Here is a 25,125-nt window from a genome sequence, read left to right on the forward strand (position 1 = left end):
CAGCGGCTCTGCTCCACCCTCACGCACGGAGCCCGGCTGGGCTGGGTATAGAATTCTTTCTTCTTTCTTTTTTCCTTTCTTCCTTCCTTCCTTCCTTCCTTCCTTCCTTCCTTCCTTCCTTCCTTCCTTCCTTTCTTTCTTTCTTCTTTCTTTCTTTTTCTTTTTTCTTTCTTCCTTTCTTTCTTTTTTAAAGGGAAACATGTTTTTTGTTTTGTTTAAAATATATATTTTTTTATTTCCGAGAGGAAGGGAGAGGGAGAGGGAGAGAGAAAGAAACATCAATGATGAGAGAGAATCACTGATGAGCTGCCTCCTGCACGCCCCCTACTGGGGACGGAGCCTGGGCCCTTGACTGGAACTGAATCCGAGGCCGACGCTCTCGCTACTGAACTGAACCAGGCAGGGCTAGGATTCCTGGCTGGCAGTCACGTTCCTGCAGCAGGTGGTAGGCATTGCTTCGTGGTCTGCGGCCCTCCCGTGTGGCTGCCTCGCGTCGCAAGCCCTTAGGAGGCCTCTTTGGGGACCCGGGCGTGGACCTGGGGAACGTCCCGTTTGGACTAGGAAAGGAGGCGTGTCTTTCTGTTGCATCATCCAGACAGACCATCGCCGTCTTGGCTCTCGGGAGCTTGAGCTCTTGGTGCTGCGTGCGGGCCAGGGTCCCGGTTCCCACTCCGGTGGCTGGCGGCTGGCGCCTTGCCCTGTCTCCTGGGGCTGTGTTTGCAGTTGTGTGTATGTTACATGTTGTTATCTGCTGTTCACGTCCAAGTAGTGTGTCCTCTTTGTTCTTCATGATACTGTTATTTTTAAAATGTTTTTATTGATTTCAGAGAGGAAGGGAGAGGGAGAGAGAGAGAAACATCAGTGATGAGAATCATCGATCGGCTAACCCCTGCACGCCCCCCACTGAGGATCAAGCCGCAACCTGGGCATGTGCCCTTGACTGGAATCGAACCCAGGACCCTTCAGTCCGCAGACCGACGCTCTATCCACTCAGCCCAACCAGCGAGTGCGTGACGCTATTATTTTAAAATCTACTTTCTTGTTTAGTAAAACAACTGCCCGGCTTTCCTTTGGTTAAAAGTTCTCCATCTTTTATTTTCAGCGTTGCGTGTCCTGCTGTTTTAAGTCGCGTTGTGACAGCACAGTACTGGTTTGTGTCCATGGTGGCCAGGGCCCGGCATAGGCTGGACTTCCTGTCCCCCACCCATGGCAGGGTGCCCCCAGGGCAGATGGGCCCACGCCGCCAGAGCCAGGCTGAGCTGGGCAGCAGGGCAACAGCAGGCCCCTTGTTGGGAGTCCCCTGGCCAGGTCGAAGGGGGTGCAGAGTGGGTTAGGATGACCCTCCTGGGGAGGGAGGGGGCGGGGGTGCAGGACAGGCCCCTCCAGGTCCGGGGCGGGCGGAGACCAGCGGCGACCTCACTGGGCCCAGCGCAGAGCAGGCGCCGGCTCCTGAGACGCACGCACGCCTGTGGGGGTGGCTGCCCGACACCCTGGGGCTGGCGGCTCGACCAAGGTCCCAGTTCCCAACCTCTAGGCGCCCCTGGGTCTCGAAGGGAAACAGCTCAGCCGGGAGCCCAGGAGCGCACAGCCCATCAGAGGCGCAGCCGCCCGGAAAGCGGGGCCGGGAACAATGCCTTCGTGTGACAGGCTTTCCCCTCGGAGGGAGAAAATAGCGCTCAGCAGAATGGCGACTTCCTGCATTTGTGCCCGGGCCCAGGAGTGAATCACGCCGAGACCTCCCACAGAGGAGCTGCTGGCCAAGTCTGCCCGGGCCGGGCCCGCAGCCCCGCGGCCCCACGGCCCCACATGCCGGGCCCCACAGCCCCACGGCCCCGCACGCCGGGCCCCACAGCCCCACGGCCCCGCACGCCGGGCCCCACAGCCCCACGGCCCCGTGGCCCCACAGCCCCACGGCCCCGCACGCCGGGCCCCACAGCCCCACGGCCCCGTGGCCCCGCAGCCCCACGGCCCCGCACGCCGGGCCCCACAGCCCCACGGCCCCGTGGCCCCGCAGCCCCACGGCCCCGTGGCCCCACGGCCCCGTGGCCCCACAGCCCCACGGCCCCACAGCCCCACGGCCCCGTGGCCCCACAGCCCCACGGCCCCACGGCCACACGGCCCCACACGCCGGGCCCGCAGCCTCGCAGCCCCACGGCCCCACGGCCCCACACGCCGGGCCCGCAGCCCCACGGCCACACGGCCCCACACGCCGGGCCCGCAGCCCCACAGCCCCACGGCCCCGCACGCCGGGCCCCACAGCCCCGTGGCCCCAGGCCAGGCAGGTCCGCCCCAGCCTCAGCCACTGACCTCCTCCCACACGTGGGCTCCACCTCAGCAGCTTGGACACCTGCAGAGGGGCCTGGGCTGGGAGGGGAGCGGGGGGAGGACTCCAGGGCAGGCAGTCTAGGGTCGGAGGGGCCGCGGCCTCTGGTCCCGGAGGTCAGGGCAGCACGGGCTCGGACCCCAGGGGCTGTGCTGCGGGCAGCCAGGGTCCCGGGAGGCAGACGCACTGCCGGGTCTCCTTCCACACTCGCGCGGGGGAGGGTGCGGGGAGGCTGACCGGTGCCACCTAGAGGGCCCCCACGCGGAGTCCAGTCAGAAGGTGCCCACTCAGCGGGTCCTGGGAGGCCCGGGTGGCCAGGCCCAGCGCCCGGGGGACATGGGACCTGCCCAGGGGGGTGAACTTGCCCGGTGGTAGCAGGGGGACCCTGAGGGCACCCCTTCAGTCTTTTCCTCTGAACCAGAGGTGTGAGGGCGGGGCCTTAGTGGAGGAGGCCTGACCCCCGATCCCCACCGTGGGGCCTGGGGGCGCAGCTGCAGGGCCAGACTCACCCTGAGCCCCCCTTCGGGGAAACGGGACCAGGATGCTGACCTTCTCCATCACTTTCCACCTGCTGGCTCCCCATCCTCCCAGCACACGCCCCAGCACCCCCCACCCGCCCCGAGAGCCCCTCCCGAGACCGCCAGGGCACAGCCTGTCAGCCAGACTCCCACATCACGTCTGTCTGCCGTTCAACCTGGGGGACGGGGCTCCTGTGCCCCGTGAGGAGCCGGCCGCCACCCCAGCCCACTGCCCCTCTCTCCAGCCGCGTGTCCATGGCCTCTCCTGGGTGAGGCCCCGGCTGACCACCCTCCTCCTACTCCCGCGACTTCTGTCACCCCCACACCAAGACCTCCCGTGGCCAGACCACCCCTGCCCTGCAGCTCAGGGCCTCAGCCCTGCATCACCCCCGCCCCCGCCCCCGCCCTTCCCAGGGCCGCACGGCACGGGGACAGTGGTGCCAACCACCTGCTTTGGCGACACGGCCCTCACGGGGCGTCCCGGACACAGCGTGAGGCTCGTCCCGTGGCCGCCCGACGAGGCTCTGCTGGGCGCCTGCTGCCATGGCCGCCGGACGGAGGCCTCAGTGCCCGCTGCGCCCGGGGCGGGAGGAAGCCACGGAGCGCAGAGGGCGCCCCTCGCTCGGCCGCTTCCCGCCAGCCTCCTGCCTCCCCTGTGCTCCCAGGGCAGGTACCCCGAGAGGGGGCTGGGGCCCCCTCTTGATTCTTCACCGGTGTTTCCCCCAAATCTCTTCTACATCAAGTCCCCACTTGGCCCCTCGGATGAGTTCAAGTTCAGGCCCCACCTCTCCTGGGCCTTCTGGCCTTCAGACCCTCAGGCCAAGGTGCCAGGATGGCACGCCCCCCCCCCAGGGGTACCCAGGCCCCTCGTAAACACTCGCTGCCCTTTGCAAAGGGCCTACTACGCGCTGGTGCTCTCCCTCCGACACCTTGCTTTACCTGCACAAACCCTCTTGTTACAGCCAAGGACCTCGAAGGGGGTGCAGGCACCCAGCCCTGGGGGGCCGGGCCCAGCTCTCCCCTTGCTCCGGACCTCAGGCGGCGGCGGCCTCCGGCGCATTCAATTCCTTGGGTGCCCAGCCTCCTCGCGATGCTCCCCCAGGCCTCCCAAGCCCTTGGTTGCCAACTCCTCCAATGAAGCCCACCGCTTGCTACCCCCCCGGCGGTTTGTGATCGAGTTGGATGGGATCGGGGAGGGCTTGGGGGTGGGAACTGCTGCAGATTCTAGGGCCCCAGGGAGAGGGGTGCCGTGGGCAGGGAGCCTGGCCAGGCTTGGTGAGCCCGGTGCAGGCGGGTCCCAGTCCCCAGGTGCTCACTCCCTCCTGCGGTGAGCACGTGGCTGAGGCCGTCAACAGCGCTGCGCTGAGGTGACCCCGGGCAGAGGGGACAAGGGACAGGGACGCCGTGGAGGGCAGGACGCCAGGCAGTGCCCAGCCCAGGGAGGGAGCGACCGGAGGCCTGGCCCAGGTGGGGGAGCCTGTTCCCCCACTCCCTCCGCCACCGTCCCGCATCCCGGCCGGGATCCCGAGTGGGCCCGCCCTCCTGTAGGGAGGCAGCGGAGGTGTGTGTCCATCCCTGGAACCGAGTCCTGCCTGATGCTGCGGTCACCCAGCCAGGGTCCGGGGCAGAGGGCAGGCCGGGAGGGGCCCCGAGGCCCGCCTCCTCCAGCGCAGCCCCCCGGCTCCACAGGAGGATGCACAGGGGTCCCCACCTGCGGTTCCCCAGGAGGGCGCTGCCCGCCCGCCCACTCTGCAGATGGCAGACTGAGGCCGAGGAGAGGGCTGCGCGGGCCCAGCTTCGCGCTCGGCCCGGCCCCGGCCCGGGGCGCCCCCGGAGGTGGCCGCTGCCTCTGACCCTAGGCTGGGCGGCCTCGGCTCGGAGCGTTTCCGCCTGCCCGGCCCCGCAGGAAGTGGCCGCCTCCTGAACAAAGGGGCCGGCGGACAATGGCCATTGAATTGGGCCGGGGCGCTCGCGCACTGACCGGCCGCCAGCTGCCCGCGCAGATAAGACCCGCTCCGCTGCGCCCGCCTCCGGCCTCCGGCCCGCCCGCCGCTGGAGCGCTGCAGGCTGCGGCCCCGCCCCAGGCCGGCCGAGGGGGCCAATCCGGGAGCTCACCGGGGAAGCCCCGCCCCGCCCGTCTGGCCCCGCCCCATGCCGGCCGAGGGGGCCAATCCGGGAGCTCACCGGGGAAGCCCCGCCCCGCCCGTCTGGCCCCGCCCCCAGGCCGGCCGGCGCGCACGGGCCTGGGAGTCGGGCTCCTGGGCGCCCGCCAGGCCCTGCGGAGCGAATGAAGCCGCGTGGGGCGGCGTGATGTCTGACATCCCCCATTTCCCCCAAAGCATCGGAGTCCGCTTCTGGGAGCGCGGCGGCGCCTCCTTCACCTCGTTTGGGTGGAACGACAGCCCCGGAGAGCCGCCCTGCTGGTCCCCGACACCCCCGCCCCCCGCGGCTTTGAGGGAGGGCTGGGGGGGGGGGGGCCTCGACACGACAGCCTGATCTCACGCGCCGGGAAGCCATTCGGGGCCCTATTTCCTCAGACTCTCCACCTTGGGGACCCCTCCTCCTGGGGCCCCTGGCACAGCCCTGAATGTGGGCCCCCAGAGCCAGCTCCGGGGGGGGCAGTGGGGTCCTCGCCCAGGCCTGGGCCCTGCAGCTGGGCCAGCAGTCAGCTCTGCGCGGGCCGGGCCCTGCTGCGCGCACCCTGGTCCCCACCCCTAGCCTGCGGCCTGGTGAAGCAGACGCAGATCCGTGACCAGGGCAGGTGGGAGGGGTCCTGGCACCTTCTGAAAGGAGCCAGCACCGGCCACCCCTGGGTCAGAAAGCTACGGGGGAAGAGGGGTGCTGAGAGGTGCAAGACCTGCAGGTTTGGGGAAACTGAGGCAGGCTTTCTTCCTGGGCAGGTGAGGTGGCTCAGGCCCACTTCTGGTCCTGGCCAGCCTGGGCAGGGCAGGGGGCTGGGGAGGACTCAGGAGCCCAGGCCTAGCACCCCGTCCCGCCAGTCCAGCCCGGGGTGCTGGGACCACTGGCACCAGCCAGCAGGCCGTGCCCTCAACAAGCCCCTGGCCTGGTGAGCGCCTCCCCCCAGGACAGATGATACAGGGCAGGCAGCAGGCCGGGGGACACTCAGGCTGCAGGGCCAGGAGAGGGCTCTGACCAGCTATGGAGCATTAGTGGGAAGGAAGGCTTCTTGGAAGAGGTGACACTGTTGGGTTTCTCAGGGGAGGAGGGAGCACCCCAGGCATAAGCGGGAGTCGGGGAGAGGCCAGGTGTTTGCAGAAGGGTGGGGGGGGGGCCAGGTGGACCACTGGGGGCTGGAGGGTGTGCCCAGGCTGTGGGCAAGGCCCCCATCAGCACGGATTGGCATCACCCTGACCCCCGCTGCCCTCAGGCCTGCCCTGCTGCAGGGGCTGTGAAGTGGCCGTCAGAGGCCAGCCTGGCAGAGAGGGCACACTGTGTCCTGCCCGGGGCGGCCAGGCTGTGGACACCGGGCCTGCACGGGCAGACGCAGCCCACCAGCCCTGCTCAGCACGGAGCCCTGCCCTCAGGCCACAGGCAGTGGGAGGCCAGTGGCTTCGGACTCTGGGGCTCCAAGTTCAGTGACTCCCCGAGAGCCCACCCTGGGGACATCCTGACCGACACCTGCCCACCTGAGCCCTCTGGCCCCCAGCCTGCACCTGGCTGGCTGCACTGAGCCTCTCCCGGGAGCCCTGGCCCTGCCCTCCTGCACCCCCAGCACCCCCTGCAGCGTGGAGCCAGGGCCCGGGCCCACCAGAGCCGAGCACAGGCCCGCGTCTGCCACACACCTGCTCCCGCCCACAGGCGTGGCTGCCCCCCTGAAACCACCAGGACACCCAGCCTCTGGGGACCCTGCCTTTCCCACCCTGAGGCCCTCACCCCCCCCCCCGCCTCGCTCGCTCAACCCCCGCCACCTGCCCCAGGTGGGTGGCCCACTTGCCTCTTGGTGCCCCATGTGCCCTGACCAGCTGCTCCTGGGGACCCAGTGTGGGCTCCTCCCCCTCCCACCAGAGGGATGTCCCACCCCCTGAACTAGCCTCTGACCAATAGGGACCCTCAGTGGGAACCCCCCCTCCCCCCACAGCACCCTTGCCCAGTGCACGGGGGGCACCTGGGCAAGAATAGAACTGAAACTGGGCACGGGGCTGAGGCCCTGAAGGCTCATCTTGGTCTGATCATGCAGGGCTGTCCCTGTCAGGGACCACCCTGGGGCAGATGTAAAGGAACCAGCTGTCTGGGCGGGGGCTCCCTCCCAAAGAAGTGCCACCCCCTCCCTGGAGGAGGGCTCCTCACAGCACTGACCACCCCCACACACACACCCTGCAGGAGGCTCCCTGTCCTCTCAGGCCCACCTGGCCGTCCTGCAGCACCACCTGCTGGCCGGGACCGAGTGCCTCCCCGACCTGCAGAGCCTGGGGGCAGGCAGGGCTGCTGGGCAGGGCTGGGCACCATGTGCAGGCCTCCCTAGGCTGTGCCCTCCAGCATCAGAGACCCGGCCAGGGCCAGGCTGGGGCCTCCAGCCCGCGGGCACGAGGGGCCTCGGATGCACCGCAGGCTGCTGAGCCTGGGCTTGCAGGCCGTGCCCTCTCACTCCCCCTCCCCTGCTGCTGCAGAGCACCGCGCCAGCCCCCACAGCCTGCTGGGTCCCTGCCCGGCCACCCGCCTGCGCTCCCCCCAACCTGCCGGGCCCTCCCGCCAGGGCCCCACGCAGGCCCTTGGCAGTGGGTCACCTGGGAGCCCTCGGTGGGTTGGAGGGGACATCCCGGGAAAGGGCTTTGGTGGGGCGGGGACCCGAGTGCAGACGAGCGGGAGACACGTGACAGCTGAGTGTGCAGGTGCCCATCCTGCCCCAACCTCTGGCGCCGGTGGCCGCCTGCAGCGGGGCCTGCCCTGACCCTGGGGCCCTGTCCACACCTGGCCCTTGCTGGCCCACCGCCTCCTGCCCCCGCGGCGACCCCCCCGCAGGCCCAGCTCCGCCTGATGCTGATGCCAGGCCCGGGGACGGGAAGGGCCACGCGGCCACCCCCCTTGGACCTGCCGGCAGCCTTTTCCCAGGCCCCTCCAAGGCGGGCACCGCAGACAATGCCCGTTCACTGGCCTTGAATGGGAAGCAGCGACTTAGTCCTGCCCGAGCCGAGCCTCTCGGGCGGGGACACGGGCTGGGGGCCGGTGCCGCCTCCGGCCACAGGCTGGGCCTCTCTGCTCCCCCTCCGGCTGAGCGGCCATGGACACGGACCCTCCCTGCCCACAGGCCTGCCGGGGCTTCAGGGCACCCCCTCCCCACACCCTGTCCTCAGACCACAGCCGTGTCCACCGCTCGGCCCGTCAGCGGGGGCGGCCAGGAGAGGGCGCCGTGGGCAGTGCCGGTGCTGGGTCAGGGTCAAGGTGGTGACAGGCCAGGGTCAGGGCCAGTCCCACCGTCTGGGGCCCTGCCCTCCCAGGTCCCCGAGGACCCATTGTGTGGACGGCGGCTTCCTGAGCAGCCGCTCCCAGCAGGAAAGCCACGAGCCTGCTCTGCCCTCTGAAGGGCTGGGCACCCGAGCCTGAGGCCTGACGCCGCGGAGCCCTCTCAGCCCCCACCCCTTGCCAGCCTGGCAGGGGCCCAAGCCTCCCCAGGGACCGGCCAACCCTCCAGGCACGTAGGTGCTAACTGGTCCCGGAAGCTGGCGGCCACAGGCAGGCACGCCCCACACAGCACCAGGGCTGGGCACCGCCCCGTGGGAACCGAGTGGACCTCAGTGTCCCCCAGGGGCCGGGGCACACGTGCAAGATGGCTGTGTCCTGCTGAAGGGCCGGGCCCTGGCGATGGCCCCTGGCAGGCCGCATGGCGTGATCCGCGGGCAGGCCCACGAAGGCACCGCGTGTCAGAGGCCCGGGCGTGAGCAGACTGAGGACCGCTGAGGACGCACACATGACCGTGGTCTGGCAGGTTGTGGCTTTTATTACTCGGGGAACGGGGTGTCCTTGGGTGCAGGGCACCGGGGTGGGGGCTCGGGGACAGGAAGACGGGTGGGGACCAGTCTGGGCAGAGGGTCAGTGCCTGCTCCTGCCTCCAGGCTGTGCTGAGGTGCCACCAGGGGGCGGGCAGGTGGCCGTGGGGCGGAGCGGCGTGAAGACGTCCTGGGTCGGCCGCCAAGCAGGACCTGCGGGCACGGACCCCTGGAAGCCGGTCCCTCTGGGGGTCCGAGCAGCCAGAGTGAGCTCCTGAGCCGACCCGCCGGGACCCTGGAGCCCTGTCTGCTGCAGCAGCCGCAGGGAAGGCCCCTCCACCCCAGCCTCGGGAGGTGGGGGTCGGGGAGCGCTCCACACCCCTCCCTGGGCCCAAGTCCCTCAACAGCAGAGTGGGCTGCAGGCCCAGCTGATCGAACCCTGGCGGCACATGACCAGCCAGTGACCAGCCGCCACGCCTAGACCTGTGGCCCCTCTCCACGTAGCAGCCCTGGGTCAGACCTGCCAGCAGCCACCTGCCTCGGCCTCTGCCCCCCCTCGAGCACCAGGGAGCCTGAGGGCCTGGAGGAGGTGCAGCCTGCTGGCTGGGCCTCAGGGTGAGGGGCAGCTGGTCTTGGGGAGGCTGGACAGCGGGTGGGGGTGGGGCTGACAGGCCGGGCAGGACTCCAGAGGCAGAGCCATCGGTGGGCTTTTGCCTCTCGGAGGCCTCCGTAGTCTTGGTAGCATCGGGCGGCCATCAGCCCGGTGGCCTGCTGGGACTGGAGACTGCTGGGACTGGAGACAGTTAGGAGTGTGGGCCCAGCTGGTGACCTTGGGCCGTCACTCAAGCCCCAGTCCTCTTGGCCTCACTGGAGACCTGCCAGGAGCCAGGCAGAGCCTGAGTTAGCTCCAGCGCTTACTCTGACCTTGACCCTGAGACGTTAGAGCAGGCCTCTGCTCAGCAAGGGTCAGGCAGGCCCCAGGCCCCGTCCCTCTCCAAGCCCTGGCGATGCCCACCCTGCAGCCCACCCAGCAGGGCTGAGATGGGGTGTCCTATGCCAACCCCAGGAGGATGCTCAGAGCAGCCGCTGGAGGGCTGCCCCCAGGCCACTCGGGCAGCAGCAGGAGGGACCTGGCCGTAGGACAGATGTGCAGACGGCATGTGAGTGCTGGGGCCTCCTCCCTCCCTCCCTCCCTGGGCCTGGTGGAGGTCACCTGGGGTCAGAGGGTGGCATGCAGATGTGGACGGAGGAGCACGCAGGCCTGCAGGTGTCCCTCAGGCCCACATGTGTGGTGATGGTGGCCTGCACGGGGGGCGCTGTCCACAGCCTACTGGCACCCTGCCAGCCGCCAGCTGCTCGCTTGGGGCCTTGCCCATTGCCATGGGGTCACCCACCACCAAAGCAGGTGCTCCCGCAGCACCTGTCAGCACCGTGTCCCGGGGGGCGGGCCCCCCACTCTAGGACCTGCCGCTGAGTGCTCCGCACCTCACCGGGGCCTCCTCTCACCTCGACTTCTGCTTCAGCGCACGCCCGCCCTGCCGCGCCCCAGAACTCCCCTCCAGCCCCACCTGCCCGCAGACACGTGGCCTCGAGTCTCAACTTGCAGCCTTTGCTGCACCCAGCCAGGAGACCGAGCGCTGGGCAGGGAGGGCAGTGTGCGCTGTCTGTCACTGCGGTCACCTCTCCGGGGAGCAGGGCGGGGCCACAACAGTAGGCTCCGGCCCTCCCATGCCGCAGCCTGGCCCCTGGGCCGTTCAGGGCCTGAGAACGCTCTAGAGCAGGCGGGGGGCTCAGAGGCCCTGCCTGCCCGCCTTCCCTCCCTCTGGACGCTGAGCCGGATGCCAGCTCGGATGCGAGCGCCCACCTGTCCTGGCTCAGGCCGCCTGGACTCGGGCGCAGCTCCGGGTGGGCCAGGGCCCGGCGCGGGAGGGAGCCGAGGATTGCAGCTGGAGTTCAGAGGGCTGAGCACAGCGCTTCTCAGCCAGCGAGCACGGCGAGCCGAGCCGTGTCCTGGAGCCCGCCCAGCCTCCACGCACTCGGACGAGCCGCCGGGCCTCCGGGCATTGCTCAAAACATGGCGCCAGCACGAGTGCCGGGACGTCCCTCGTGGCCACGACAAGGCTGCGGGGCAGGCGAGGCCACGCTCACACCTGGGCTTGGGGCCCGAGTCCCGGCCTGGCCCCTCAGAAGCCAGGGTCCACCTCGGGCGCGGCCATGCGCGATCACACCTCAATAGCCGTCGTCGTCGTCACCGTCACAGCCGTAATCTGCAGAGACAGACGCGCCGCTGAGTAGTTGCAGCCAGGCCCCGGCCCCGCCCCGGCCCCAGCTCCAGCACCAGCGGCGGCCTTGGCCACGCAGGCCCCACGGCGGGTGAAAAGCGCTGCCATGGTCTCTGCGGGGCCCGGGGCCGATGGCCTGGCTGTGGGCGGTGGGTGCCTGGCTTCAGGTCAAGGGCCGTGTGAGGTGGGTGGGACCCCTACGTCTGTGGGCATCGCTCCCGGCACCCCAGGCCCCGGTCTCCCAGGGGGCAGGCTTGGCCAGTCCATCGCACACACCTAGAGCCTCAGAACCCACAGTCCGCTCCGTCCCGACTCCCTCCCCGGGGGAGAGACCCCGCGGCCTCAGCAGGGTCGCCAGGGCAGGCGGCCGGCGCCCTTCTCTGGAAGCCCAGCCCCGCGGGCTCACCGCTGCCGCCCATCATCTGCAGGGCACTGACGCAGGGCTCCCCGTCCTCCTCATCGGGGTCGGGGTCCTCCTCCTCGGCGTCCTCCTCGGGGTGGTACGACACAGGCCCGCTCTCCACCAGCACCGCCGCGGGCCTCCCCGGGTCGCAGCCGCGGGCGGGGGGGTTTGGGGGCAGGGTCTGCGAGTGAGGGGACAGCTCTGAACAAGGCTCCAGGCCACCCCCAGGGACCCTGACCGGCCCCTCCTGAGCTGCACCTGCAGCTGCTCTGGGACCCCTGGGGACCCCTCTCTGCTTTTCATTTTGTTTCCTGACAATAAGGAGTGAAGACCCTGAGCCCCACCGGGGGGGGGGGGGGGGGGCGTCCCCACACCAGGCCTCCACCCTCAGAGGGCGCCGCACGACAGTGGCACCGGGACTTGGGCCTCGCTGCCCAGAGGCTCTCCGACGGCCCAGGAGACACGGCCGCAGGCTGGCCAGGGCTGCAGGGCGCCGGGAGGACTCAGCTCTCGGGACCAGGCCCTCCCAGGACACTCCTCCCCGCGCCCGGGACCTCAGGATCCCCTCTGCCCGCCGAGCAGGAGCAGCGAGGCCTGTCCCAGCTCCTCCCTCCCACGTCCGCTGGGCTGCTGCTCCCCGAGGCCCCGCCCTGGCGCTGTCCACACACACCTCTCCCGGGGCTGCCTTCTTAGCCGCCTGGGTGGACACCATTGGCCTCAACCTGAAAGCAAGCACAGGAGGGGGGTGAGGGGGGCACGGGAGGGGGTGAGGGGGGCACGGGAGGGGGTGAGGGGGGCACGGGAGGGGAGCAGGAGGGGCACTCTCAGGCCCAAGTCTGCCCCTCTCCTCCTAGCAAACAGCTCTGGCTGCTTCCCTCCCCCCCCTCCCCCGTCCCCGCCACAGGTCAGGGTGGGCACCCTCCAGGCCCACAGCAGGGGCACCCAACTGGTGCTCACAGCACCCCTCCCACAGGCCTGCTTTCCCTCCCCCACACCCTCCAAACACAGAGCCAGGGCACCTTCCCCACGGTCACCTGCGAGGGGCCGAGCGGGGAACACACGCAAGCTCAGCGCTCCCACCTCAGGAGGCTCCCCTCCGGGCCCAGGAAGCCCACACCCCAGGGCTGGCGGCAGGAGGCGGGGCGGAGCCCATGCGCAGCCCTTAGCCCGTCCCCCGGGCACAGCTGAGGGGAGCTGGAGGGACCCAGAGGACCCAGCCCCGCACTGGGTTTGAGCCGGCCAGGGCAGTGGGCACCACGCTGGCACCGACACGGCCCCTGGCACCCAGCCCCCGCCCTCGCCAGCCCCGGCCCAGCACCTTTTCCCCACGCTGGCCACGGGGTCGGCCGCGCTCCGGCCGGCCGGCTTCTTCCTCCGAGGCAGCTTCCGGGCCCCAGTCCTGTCCGCAGGCCCCGCGTCCGGCCGCTGCGCGCCGCCCTTGCTGTCCAGGTCGCGGAGCACACTGTAGTTGATCTTGCTGGAGATGCGCTTCTGCTCCAGCATCTTCTCGATGGCCTCGCCGGCCGTGCTGGCCTGGATCGGCTCCTTGCGCTTGCACGGCTTCTTGGGCTGAGCGAGGCGCACGAGTCACCCCCGGCCCACGCGGTGCTGCCCAGGGCTCCCGGGAAGGAAGGGGCTCAGCCACCCGAGGGCTGCGCCCACCTCCTCCTCCCGGGATGGGGAAGGGGCTGAGCCCCCCCGTCCCAATGCACCGCCCCAGGGAGCGGGCACTGCCCCAGCCCGCCACGCGGCCCCTCCCCTGCCGGCCCGTGGCCAAGCAGAGGACAGAGCAGGTGCTCTGGGCCCGGCTGTCACCAGCGGGACGATGGTCCCTGGATGCGTCCTGGCGCTGAGCTGAGACCCTGCAGGAGCCGCCTCCGCCTCTCCAGCCCACCCGCCTCCTGAGCAGCCCCCACGGGGCCACGACATGGACCAGCTGCCAGTCCCCGACCCTGACCCTGCTCCCAGCCTCCCCCGCTCTGGGTCCAGGTTTGCGAGCGCAGCCTCTCGGCCGCCACGACCCGGCCTGCCCTGACCACTCCCCCGGCCGCTCCAGCCAGACATCACCGCCTACCACCGAGGAGCCGCTCAGCCACGGTGCTGACCACAGGACGGGCGGACGAGCGGACGGGCAGGCCCTCCGAGGCCCTGAGGCCCCACTGCCTGCCTGGGGTTTCCCCACCGGAGTGCGCAGCTACGCCCCCTCCCCCGCCAGCCCCACCCGTCGGGGCGGTGGCTCCGCAGCACCCACCTTCTGCTCCTTGTAGATGCCCAGCTCCTTCTCCTTGGCGATGCGGGCTTCCTTCTCTGAAAGGCAGTGGCGGCGGGTCAGCGAGGGCCTCCCCCTGGGCGCCTGGGCAGGGCGGGGCGGGCGGGCGGCACTCACCCCTCTGCTCCCGCAGGTACTCGGCGTTCTCCCGCATCCACAGCTCGGCCTTCACGCGGGCTTCTGCCTCGTTCAGGATGTACTGGGGAGCACAGCGCGACCGGAGGGCTCGCTCACCTTGGCGGTGGGCCTCCCCCGAGGAGGGTGCAGGGACCCCTTTCCACGCCCGCCCCACCCTCTGGGCAGCTCCCAGGCCCCAGGGGCACAGAAGCGGGGCCACCGGAGGGCAGGGCAGGGCACGGTCCTGGGAGCTCACAGGTCAGTGCTGTGTCCTCAGGACCGAGCGGCCTCCCGACTGCAGGGCCTGCACACAGCTGGGGTCAGGGGTCCCCATGCCCGGAGAGCACCCCCCACCGCCCCCCCCCAGCAGGGCGCGCCTGGGAGGGCGCAGAGCACTCACCCTGTCGATCTCCAGGTCGTCGATGCCGCTGAGGTCCAGCTCGCCGTCCCCGGAAGCGTCTTCTAGAGGGAAGCACAGCGGTCAGCGGGCTCACGGCCCAACCCCACCCCGTCCTCCACGGCGCTCAGACTCTGCTTCCTCACCACCAGCGGGGCTGGCGCTGCTCCTGCGTGTGCGTGTGCGTGTGCGTGTGCGTGCGTGTGCGTGCACAGAGGGGGCTTACGGCCCCAACGCAGAGGGAGCAGGGTCTGCCCCCCGGTTGCCCCGCCCCCCGCCCCATCCTGGTGTCCTGTGCGAGCAGCCTCCAGGGCAGGACCCCATCTGCACAGCTCAGAAGCGAGGGTGCCCTCCTGCCTGCTGCCCCCCGAAACCGGGTGTCCTCTGCTGAGTCCCCAGCTATCAGCCCACAGCAGGCATCAGGGGTGCTCCCACTGAGGCCCTGCGGCCCCCTGGGCACCCCAAGGCGCCCCTTGTCCTCAGCTCCAGCCAGACGGCCTCTCTCTGCTCCAGGCCCCAGTGCCCGCTGCCTCAGGGCCTCTGCCCGTGCCTGTGGGACACGCACACAGAACCCTCGTGGGTGACCTGACGGATTTAACTGTGTCATGCCACCGCCCCTCCCCCAGGCCCCCACTGCCAACGGGCGGGCCGCCCTGCCACGCCTGCCACGCACGTGGGGAACCTCAGGCAGCCAAACAGCTCCGCTGAGCAGTGCCCAGGGCTCGGACCCTCCACTGGCCTGGTCCCAGCAGAGGAGCAGGACCTGCTGTCGGGAGAGACTTGACAGAACCACAGCCCCTTCCCGGGGCGGGAGCCCCCGTGCCTGCTCCGTGGGCCACGGCTGGGGCTGGGGCTCAGCAGGCGGAGACCGTGCCCTCAGCCGGCGCCGCCCCCCCCCGCCCCCCCCCGGCTTAGACGAGGGCAGAGGGCGGGCCTGTGACACTGGCCGTGACTCCTCAGCCGAGAGCTGCCCGCAGGACGCCGGTGCACGGCCTCTGGGTCACATGGGGCCGGGGGGCCTGTGGCCACACTCCCCAGAGGGCTCTGGCCAGGACCGGAGCCACAGGCCAGCCGACAAGGGTCCCAGAGACAGTGATGCCCTGCTGGCATTCGGGGTCAGCACCCACCGGGGCACTGACTGCTCACAGCCTGCACGGCGGCCGCAGTGCCCTCCGGGCAAGCCCACGCTCCCGAGGGGGCGGCCCACACGCACCCTCCCCCAGAACCCCGCCCGCCCGCCCGCACTCACTGGACTCCTGGCTCTGCGAGGAGATGCACTCCCGGATGGAGTCCGAGATGCCCAGGCTGGCCGCGGTGGGCAGGGGCCCGAGCAGGGACTCCAGGGCGGGGGGCTTGCCGCTCTCGCTGGGGCTGCCCGCGGCCTCCGCACTGCCGGGAACGCCGCCGCCGAGCAGCTCCCGGTAGAAGTCCTTGTTCAGGTGGCTGGCAGCGGCCTCCAGCTCCTCGTCCTCGGCGTCCTCCTCGCCAAACAAGCTGGCCGTGGTGTCCTCGCCGGGGCCTGGGGCACAGTCCACCCGTCAGCCCGCAGGGGCCGCCCCGCTGCGGGAAACACTCCCTCCACTAACTGAGCTGCTGAGGGCGAGAGCCCTCCGATGGCTTTGTCACAAAGGGCGCCCGCGGCCTACACCTCACGCCTGGCGCGGAATTAACACAAGACGCCACAGGCGAACACAGCAGCTGGAAGGACACACACCCAGCAGGCAGCAGGGGAGACGTTTGAGACTCACTCCCCCAGGACCTTTTCCTGCTGCTTCTCAGAGAGTGGGAGGAGGGGGAGACAGACACACGTCGCTTGGCTGCCTCCCACACCCCCCTGACCAGGTCCAGGGATGGAGCCTGCAACCCGGGTACGTGCCCTTGATGGGAATCAAACGCGTGACCCTTCAGTCCGAGCACTGACGCTCTATCCACTGAGCCACACCGGCCAGGGCACGTTTGAGTTTGGATGAAGCAAAAACTTCTTAGAAATGGCGCTACAGGCAGAGTCCACAGAACACCGATAGATCCCCCTTCATCAGAACTCAGACAACGCGCAGGCTGACTGCAAAGCACGCGGCTGACCCAGGACGTGTGTCTACGAGCCGAAGAACTCAAAACTCCCTGCCGGGGACCCCCGTCCAGAGTGGGAGACTCCGCCGAGGAGACCAGAGACCGCTGCGCGGCGAGTGAGCACGGCCCCCAGGAGGACCGATGGCCACGTGGGAAGCAGAACCGGGCGGTGGTTCTTGGACACCCGCGTTCGCAGCCCTCGGCCCTGGCCCAGGAGGGGGATGGTGGGGAACGGCCACAGCGCTCAGTGCCGTCAACCTGGAGTCACCACCGTCCGCAGCAGGCCAGCCGGCCGGCCGGGTCAGCACTGCCGCCCTGGAGAGGGACAGGTGCTGCGGAGACGCGGCCTGGCTGAGCGACAGGGAGGGGGCGGCGCACTGCGAGGGGCGGTGACGTGACGGCCTCCGGGAGGGGGGGCGCGGGCGGGCCCTGCAGGTGAGCGAGGTCACGCGCGGCCCCTCCCACAGGGCAGGCCCCCCGCACAGGGCAGGCCCCCCGCACAGGGCAGGCCCCCCGCACAGGGCAGGCCCTCAGGGAAGCGGCACCTGAGCTCGGAGAGCTCCTCACTACGAGGGCTCAGGTGGCACGAGTGCCACGCGAGAGGCTTCCATCTTGACACGTGTCTCCGTGGGAACAAGCTTTCCCTTCCCAGAGAGCAGGGCAGTCATGTGGGACCGTGGGCTGGACACTCCGGTGGCTCCACCCTGGGCTCGCAGCGGCGCCTGAGGGAGGGAGGCCGCCTCCAGCCGGGCTGCCGCCCCTCCACCCGCCTCCATCCTCCCAGCCTCCCCAGCACCCTCTGGGCATCGCTTCCCGCCCCACTGCACCAGGGCTCAGGGGCGCAGGGCGGCACACGGAGCCGGCCGCCACGGGCTCACAGGCGTGGCTCAGGAGGGGGCCCAGGGGCGGCCCGCAACCAAGGTGGCCGGCCGGCCCGCTCTGTAGGTGGATGCGCCGACCGCCACCCTGACAACGCAGCCGCGGTGGGGAGGGCGGCTAGGAAGCTGGAGAGAGGAGGAGCATGGGAAACAGCCAGGAAACCGGTGGACAAGACGACACCAGGCCAGGTCGGAGGACACCCCAGAAACGAGCTCACTCAGACCGCGGGGCGCTGCACCCAACACAGCCAGCGCAGGGTCAGACAGGGGCCACCGCGTCCACAGGCTCAGAGAGCCGAGGCGTGGCCGCAGACGACCCCACGGAGGTGGAGCCCAGGCCTAGGGCATCACCATGGCGCCCGGCCACAGACACGCAGCGCAGCTACAGGAGGGGCAGCGCCAGCAGCACCGCTGCAGCACGCGGTGAGCGCGTAAAACGAAGGCACCCCTCCGCTCCCGAGCGTCTGCGCTCCCGGGCTGAGCACCGAGGAGAAACAGGACCCGTGCGGGGAGTGCCGCCGACATCACGCCGCGGCCCCTGGCCCTGCGCGCCCCCGGCCCTGCGCGCTCAGCCCAGATGCAGGAGAGGCCACTGGCTCAAAAACCAGACGCAGCTGAGTAATAAGGCCACGTGAAGCCCCAGTGATGGGAGGGCACTAACCCGCCGAGAAAACCCCCAAACCAGAGCTGCCTACCATGACCGAGAATGAAATAGAAAACAACATGAACAGTAAGACCAAAAGCCCTAAGAGCCCGGCCCGCGGGGCTCCGTGGCTGAGCATCCACCTCTGAACCAGGAGGTCACGGTTCGATTCCCGGTCAGGACACAGGCCCGGGTTGCAGGCTCCATCCAGTGTGGGGCGTGCGGGAGGCAGCTGACCAGTGATTCTCCCTCATCGCCGATGTCTCTCTCCCTTCCGCTCTGACGTCAACAGAAACACGTTTTGTACAGGAAGCACCCGAAGAGCCCTGCCAGTGCTCGGCGGTCAGAGCGTTAGTCCGTGCACCAGGGTTGTAGGTTCGGTTCCGGGTGTGGATCTCCTCCCGCCCACGGTGCGAGAGGCAGCCAGGCGATGTGTCTCTCTCATCGATGCCCCCCGCACCCCGTTCTCTCTGAAGAAGCCACGGGGAAAATGCCCTCAGGCGAGAATCAGCCACAAGCGAGCCTGACACACGGGTCAGCCTATGCAGAAGGGAAGCAGCTGGAGGCAGGACACAGCCCTGGAGGGGAGCCGGGCGCTGCCGCCCACACGGAGTGTCAGGGCAGACGCCACCACCTGCTCCCGGGCCTGAGGCCGGGGACAGGGACCCGCCGAGAGCTGCCCAACCGGACAGGGCCGAGCCCCGGGCAGGGGGACGAGGGGCCGACCAGAGACATGAAAACACACGGGCACACGGCTGTGCAGGACGCCCACAGCAGCTCTGCAGGCGCAGGGGGCACGGAGGGTGCCCGGGATGGGGCTGGGCAGGATGGGCACTGAGGGGCACTGTGGAAAAGGGCCCAGGGGGCCTGTGGCCGCAGAGCCAGGGCTGAGCTCTACCCACGGGCAGTGAGCAAGGCAGGCCTGCATCTGAGAACAAGAACCCGAGGGACGTCAGCCCAGGGCGACGGGGACAGAGGCGAGCGCACTGGATGCTGGGCGCTGCTCAGCGCAGGCTGGGACCTGGGGCGTGGGCAGGGACCCGCTGCCGGGAGTGCAGCAGGACACGGGCGTGGAAGGGCAGCGGGAAGGTGCAGGGTGACGAGTGCGGGCGGGGCGGGCGCACTCACCGTCTCTCGCCAGGCTGGCCAGCGCCCCCTTGGCCTTGGGCCGGCTGTTCTCGAGTTCCGTCTCAATCTCGTCCTGGTAGCTGGAGATCTCCCCTGCAGGGACAGTGACAAGCAGGAAGTGAGCACAAAACCCTCTCCCACCCGAGGCGCCTGCGGGCAGGGCAGCTGCTCACCTTCGACCTCCTCCAGTTTTCTCGACAGGACTTGTTCCAGCTGAAAACCAAGAGGCGAGACACTGAGCTGAGGGCCAGGAGGGACCGGATGTCAGCCAGACGCGCGCCTGCGGGCCGTTCCCGGCACGGCCCGACGCCCACCTTGCCGGGAACACGCTTCACGGGGCTGATCAAGGGCCAGAGCAGCAGGGTCAGGGGCCACGGTCCCGGCCGGGGACGTGCACAGCTGTCCAGACAAACCCCCAGGCCCGCGCCCGTCGCCCCGAGGGACAGGCTGGGAAGGGGACCCGTGTGCCCCCCCCCCGCACCCCCGCGTGTGCACCTCCCCCGCACACGGGCACGCATGCAGACCACCGTGCTGCCACCAGGTGCGCAGCGTTAGGCCGCAGAACCGGGCGCTGACCGGGGGGCGCAGGCCGCCGCGCAGGTGGGCCCACCTGCTTCGCCCGCAGCTTCCGCTGGCCGGCCGTGTAGGACGGGGGGTCGCACTCCTCCTCCAAGTCGATCTTCATGAACTCGTCCACGGTCAGCTGACTGGTGGGGGTGTCTTCGAATTCCGTGAGCCTAAGACACAGATGCGACACCGCCCTGCTGCCCCCAACAGCCACTGACGCCGGCAGTTAGGGAGCGGCCCAGGCCGTGCTGGGCGCGGCCCGCCTGGCACTCAGCAGCCCGCCCACCCGGCTCAGTGCTGCCCACAGCCACGCCCGCTGGGAGAAGGGCCACGCCCTCCGGCTCCACAGGCGGACGCGGAGGGCCGGGAGGAAGCCCACCCTGCGGCCGCGGGCCCCCCAAAGGTGCGCTCTCGGCAGCCCGGTGCGTTTCTCAGTCCGCGCCGCCTCCCAGAGGTCGTGTGAGGGACCAGGAAGAACTGCCAGCGGGAGAGGCACCCCGGTCCGTCCGCCTCTGACAGGCCCCGCGCAGCCGAGCTGGGGCGGCCGTGACCTCGCTGGGCCCCTCGTACGCGGACAGGGGGCCCCTGTTGGAGCTCAGCTTCCTCCAGGTGACAGTCACTCGGGCCACACCGATCAGGACACGGTGAGGCCGCCCTCAGTGCCCGTTCCGGACCCTCTTGCGTCTGGGCGGTTCTATAAACTGCCGCCCACCTGACTGCTCGGGAGGGGCCGCCAACTGCCGACGGCCTGGGCGTGGTCCCAGGAGGGACCTGGGCAGGGAGAGGGCCCCCCTCCGCGCTGGGCCCTGCAGGGACCCCCACACTGGGGCCCCGACCAGCAGGCCTGGCGGAGCCGGCAGGAGGACACGGCCTGCCCCGAGGCCTGAGCAAGGCCACCCACCTCTTCCTCAGCGTGGACTCGCACACCTTGACCACGCTGATGACCTCTTTGACGGTTCTCCGGAAGTCGTGCATCCTGGCTGCGACCAGCAGTGCTGGGAAGGAGGTGAGGGTGAGGCGGCAGAACAGGGCCTGCGACCCAGCCGGCAGGCTGCCCGGCACCGGGCGTGTCCTGACCGCGGTGCCTCAGCCCTGAGAGCCACACGCTGCTGCCGGGACTCACACGGTGCACACGTGCTGCCCGCCCTCCGCAGTGAGGTACACAACTAGCACGCGTGTCCTGCGGACTCGGAGCCCCACCGAGAGCCCGGCAGCGGCGCTGGCCCGCGTGGAAGAGCTGGCTGGCGGCGGAACTGGGGGCTCGGAGGGCCTGGGACGGGGGAGGGCCTGGGACGGGGAGGGCCTGGGACGGGGGAGGGCCTGGGACGGGGAGGGCCCGGGACTGGGAGGGCCTGGGTCGGGGGAGGGCCTGGGACGGGGGGAGGGCCTGGGACGGGGAGGGCCTGTGCTGGCGCGTGGCCGGCGGGTGGCCGGGTCCTGGTCTGCAAGCTCAGAAACCAGGCTCTGGATGGAATGCGCCCCGGGCAGCGCTGCGCCTGCTGGAGCTGAGGTGGGCGCACGGGCCCTGGGCGTCCCAGGAAGGAGTGGGCCCGTGGGCACTGGGCATGGGGCCAAGAGGAAGAGGGAGGAGGACTCCGGAAGAGGCTCCCACAGACCCAAAGGCGTCTGCGGGCCAGGGAGCCAGCCCGAGAGCGGGCACCCCAGCCGTCAAGCCCCAGGTCCCGCCCCTGCCCCTGGCCCTGGCCTGTGGAGGGCACCTGGGAGCAGGTGGGAGTCCGAGAGGGCACAGGAGGCTGGGAGGCAGCTCTGGAGACGACCCAGCACCCCCTGCTGCAGGTCAGGCAGAAGCCAGCGCCGGCGGCCAGCGGGCCCAGGCAGCCTGACGCCAAGGCCCCGTACCTGCCCCGCAGAGGCCCGAGGGGCGCCGGCCCGTGTGCATCCAGTCCCGCTTCATCCTCTGCAGGAGCCGCAGGGCCGTCATGGACACTTCGTGGTTCTTCTCGCCGAACTCCAGCAGGTGCGCGAAGCGCGGGATGTACAGGCAGGGGTCTGCGGAGACAGGTGCCTCAGCGCACGCCCCGCCCCGCGGCCTGACCCCACGCCCCCCCGGGGCCACCCTCTCCTGTCCTTCCACCACAGGCTCCCCAGGACCCTCACCTGGAGCCTGCAGCCCCCTGACCTCAGGGAGGGGCCCTGACCGCCACCCGCCCCACGCTGGGCGGCGGCTTCGCTGGCATGCGTGGCTAGGGCGAGGTCGAGCCGACCTTTTACATGCTATTGGCAGCGCTCATCCTCGCGCCCTCTGTCTGCGTGTGCGTCTCCACCGAGCGCCTGCTCCCCAAGGGAGACCAGCTGCTCGGGGGACGGCGCACAGAGGCTCTGCGCTGGGACGGGGCTGCCGGGGCCTCCAGCCTCTGGGACAGCAGCACCACGTCGCCGAGTGGACTCGCTGACCACCACAGCGGCCCGGCGGGCGGAGGGCTGTGGGGCCTGTGAGCAGCACGGGGGAGACGGGGACAGGACTGTCCCAGAGGGCCTTGCTCAGGGGGCTGCTGGGGGACAGGACTGTCCCAGAGGGCCTTGCTTAGGGGGGAGACGGGGACAGGATTGTCCCAGAGGGCCTTGCTCAGGGGGGAGACGGGGGAGAGGACTGTCCCAGAGGGCCTTGCTCCAGGGGGGAGACGGGGACAGGACTGTCCCAGAGGGCCTTGCTCCAGGGGGGGAGACGGGGACAGGACTGTCCCAGAGGGCCTTGCTCCAGGGGGGGAGACGGGGGACAGGACTGTCCCAGAGGGCCTTGCTCCGAGGGGAGACGGGGGACAGGACTGTCCCAGAGGGCCTTGCTCCGGGGGGCGGAGACGGGGGACAGGACTGTCCCAGAGGGCCTTGCTCCGGGGGGCGGAGACGGGGGACAGGACTGTCCCAGAGGGCCTTGCTCCGGGGGGCGGAGACGGGGGACAGGACTGTCCCAGAGGGCCTTGCTCCGGGCGCTGCTGGGGGAGAGGGCCAAGGAAGGGGCGGGGCAGGCTGGGAGGCCCGGGAGGGGATTGAGAGCGCATTACAGCCCCCCAACAGCAGGCAGAGGGGAGACAGACCCGGCTGTGCCTCCCTCCGCCCACGGGGCTTTCATGCCTGAGCTGGGCCTGCAAGTCCCCAAGGTTCGAGGCCAGAGCGGCACCAGCCCCGAAGCAGCGAGGGACGGCGTGGAGCAGCGACACGCCCACGCGGAGCAGCGAGCACTGCCTGGCTGCAGACTCCACACGGCCGCCCCGTCCCCACAGGCAGCTGCGGCCCCGCTCCCTCCTCCCGGCGAGCAGACGGCAGGTCAGGCGCCCAGGCCACACGGCCCTGTGGCCACCGCGGGCGACTCAGGCTTGAGCCCAGGCCGCCGGGAGCCACAGCCCACTTCCACCTGGTGTTTCCTTTTGGATCCGCTCGGGGTTTCTTTAGCGTTAAATTTTGCGGTTTATTTATCTGCTTTAAAAAGCCTTTATTGTTGGAAGCATTACTGATGTCCCCTTTTTCCCCATTCACCCCTCCTAGCGACCCCCCCCGCCCCCGCCGCCCAGGCCTTCACCACACTGTGGAGTGTGCGTGGGCTCTGCAGGTTCCCACACAAGGTCTGCGGTTAGTCTCGGCCCCTCCCACCCCCACTCCCCGCCTTCCCTCCGAGAATTTTTTTTTTTTTTTTTTGGTGATTTGGTTTCCAAAAACTATTTTTGGGAGAAAACCAAGGTATGTTTTAAAAATAATAAAACTGTTGCAGTTTCTAACCACTTTAAAAAACATAAACCGTCAGAGCTGGGGTTAAAGCGCATTCAAAGGGCCCATCCTGGCAGAGGGACCTCGACGTAACTTTAAAGATACTGGGAACAAGGTCAAGACAAACCCACCAGGAGGGGGTGCTGGGGGGTGCTGGGGGGCAGGAGGGGGTGCTGGGGGGCAGGAGGGGGTGCTGGGGGGGTGCTGGAGGGCAGGGACACGTCAACGGGAAGGAAAGGGCGAAAGTGGCCAACCACACCCAGCGCAGCCTCCGGGAGACTAGCCGCTCGGAAGAAAGACAAACTCAGGGATGGCGTCTACACGAGGCACCAAAACGCAGCCAGATTGCCAAGAGCGGAGGGAGGTGCTGAGGGCGGCGGGAGGAGGGCGGCGGGGACCCTCCGCGGGCGCGCAGGGCAGTGAGAGGGGCTGGGACATTTCAGGGCGCAGAGAAAAAAGCACCACAAAGGCGAGAGACACACGGAGAGACAGCGAGAGCGAAGCACACAGCAAGTGCGGGAAACCAGCTCCAGACCAGCGATGGAGCCCTGAGCACCAAGCTCCAGCTGACAGGCTGACGAGAGGAACCGACTAGCCCACGTTCCACCACGGGTGTCGGCCCTGGAGGGCGCCCCCCGGGTTGGAGAATCGCCCAATAGCCTCGGTTGTGGGTTTGATCCACGGGCGGGGCACAGGCAAGAGTCAACCAGTGAGTGCATACATAGGAGCAACATCAAGCCCATGTCTGTCTGTCTGTCTCTCTCTCTCTCTCCCTTTCTCTCCCTCTCTCTCTCAACTCAATTTTATGAGACTGACGCGCTACCTACTGCGTTAACGAGGCACCTTCAACTCAATTTTAAAAAACAGGCCCTGACCAGTGCGGCTCAGCTAGGTGGAGCGTGCCCTGCACACCAAGAGGTGGAGGGGCCATCCGGGTCAGGCACACGCCCAGGCTCCGATTCCTTCCTCGGCGGGTGATTATGGGAGGCAACTGGTCCACGTTCCTCTCACACCCACCTTCCTCGCTCTAAACCAGAAAGAACGTGTATCCTCAGGTGAGGACGTTTTAAAAAGGCACTAAGGGAAGGGGAGAAGTATTTTCAAATCCCACGTCTGATAAGGGATGAACATCCAGGAATGTTCTTCAAGGAACCCCTCGGACTCGTTAACCACCCAAACCTGATTAGAAAGCGGGGAGGAGCCCTGGCCAGGGCCGGTGTGACCCCGCTGGGCGCACAGGGAGCTCACCAAGGGGCGGGCTTGATCCCGGGCGGCGGCGGGAGCGCGAGCAGCCGGGTCACGCGTGCGTAGGTGGCACAGGCCGCTGCTTCTCTCTCCGATCAGCCCGTAACAAACATTTAAAAAGAGAGGAAGGGCCCAGGGTCTGCAGCATCATTTCTCCAAGGAAGTCACTGGAGACACGGAGAGGCCACAGGCAACGCCAGGGGCTGAGCTCACGGGCCACCAGGGCCGGGGCACAGCTCGCAGGCCGGCCCTGCCCGCCGCCCACAGCAGTCCCGCGGGGCGCGGGGCCCCCTGGACACCGTGCGGGGAACGCCGGCTTCCGCCGCCTGACCGCTGCAGGGGCGGGGCGGCGGGCGCGCTCGTGTGCGTGGGGGCAGAGCCAGCCCCGGGGGCGGGGCCGCGGGGCGCACGTCACCGCGGGGCGGGCCCGGGCGCCGAGACGCGCAGCTGGACCGGCGCCCCCAGCGGCGGGGCAGCGGCAGGCGAGGGAGCGGCGCCCGGGCCCATGCTGCTGCCCCTGGCCTGTCTGCACGGCCGGGTGGCGCAGTGTCCTGGCCGCGCTCCTCGTGCTGGCGGAGCCCACCCCGAGGCTCCGGCGCGGCCCACGGACGCCCGGC

General features: G+C 69.6%; 1 protein-coding gene across 4 annotated transcripts; it reads right to left on the reverse strand.

Moving 5' to 3' along the window:
* Nucleotides 1-8,906: 8,906 nt before the first annotated feature.
* BRF1 (BRF1 general transcription factor IIIB subunit) lies at nucleotides 8,907-25,119 on the reverse strand. 4 transcript variants are annotated; one of them, XR_013813300.1, is made up of 15 exons: nucleotides 24,512-25,119; nucleotides 21,401-21,550; nucleotides 20,442-20,535; nucleotides 19,584-19,710; nucleotides 19,147-19,186; nucleotides 18,974-19,066; nucleotides 15,504-15,773; nucleotides 14,258-14,319; nucleotides 13,858-13,939; nucleotides 13,723-13,778; nucleotides 12,790-13,040; nucleotides 12,142-12,193; nucleotides 11,475-11,652; nucleotides 10,651-11,053; nucleotides 8,907-9,031 (listed from the first exon to the last, which is right to left on the reverse strand). XR_013813300.1 is itself a non-coding variant. In XM_079800920.1 (14 exons), the coding sequence occupies exons 2-14, from the start codon at nucleotides 21,480-21,482 to the stop codon at nucleotides 11,016-11,018; spliced, it is 1,422 nt and encodes a 473-aa protein (XP_079657046.1). In that variant the 5' UTR covers nucleotides 21,483-21,550; nucleotides 24,512-25,119; the 3' UTR covers nucleotides 9,529-11,015. The 4 variants fall into 4 exon arrangements, 3 of the variants coding, with proteins under 3 accessions (XP_079657046.1, XP_079657044.1, XP_079657045.1); XM_079800920.1 differs by lacking the exon at nucleotides 8,907-9,031 and having other exon boundaries at nucleotides 9,529-11,053; nucleotides 14,258-14,316; XM_079800918.1 differs by lacking the exon at nucleotides 8,907-9,031 and having other exon boundaries at nucleotides 9,529-11,053.
* Nucleotides 25,120-25,125: the final 6 nt, after the last annotated feature.

Source organism: Cnephaeus nilssonii (genome assembly GCF_951640355.1).
Source record: "Cnephaeus nilssonii genome assembly, contig: SCAFFOLD_101, whole genome shotgun sequence".
Classification (NCBI taxonomy): domain Eukaryota; kingdom Metazoa; phylum Chordata; class Mammalia; order Chiroptera; family Vespertilionidae; genus Cnephaeus; species Cnephaeus nilssonii.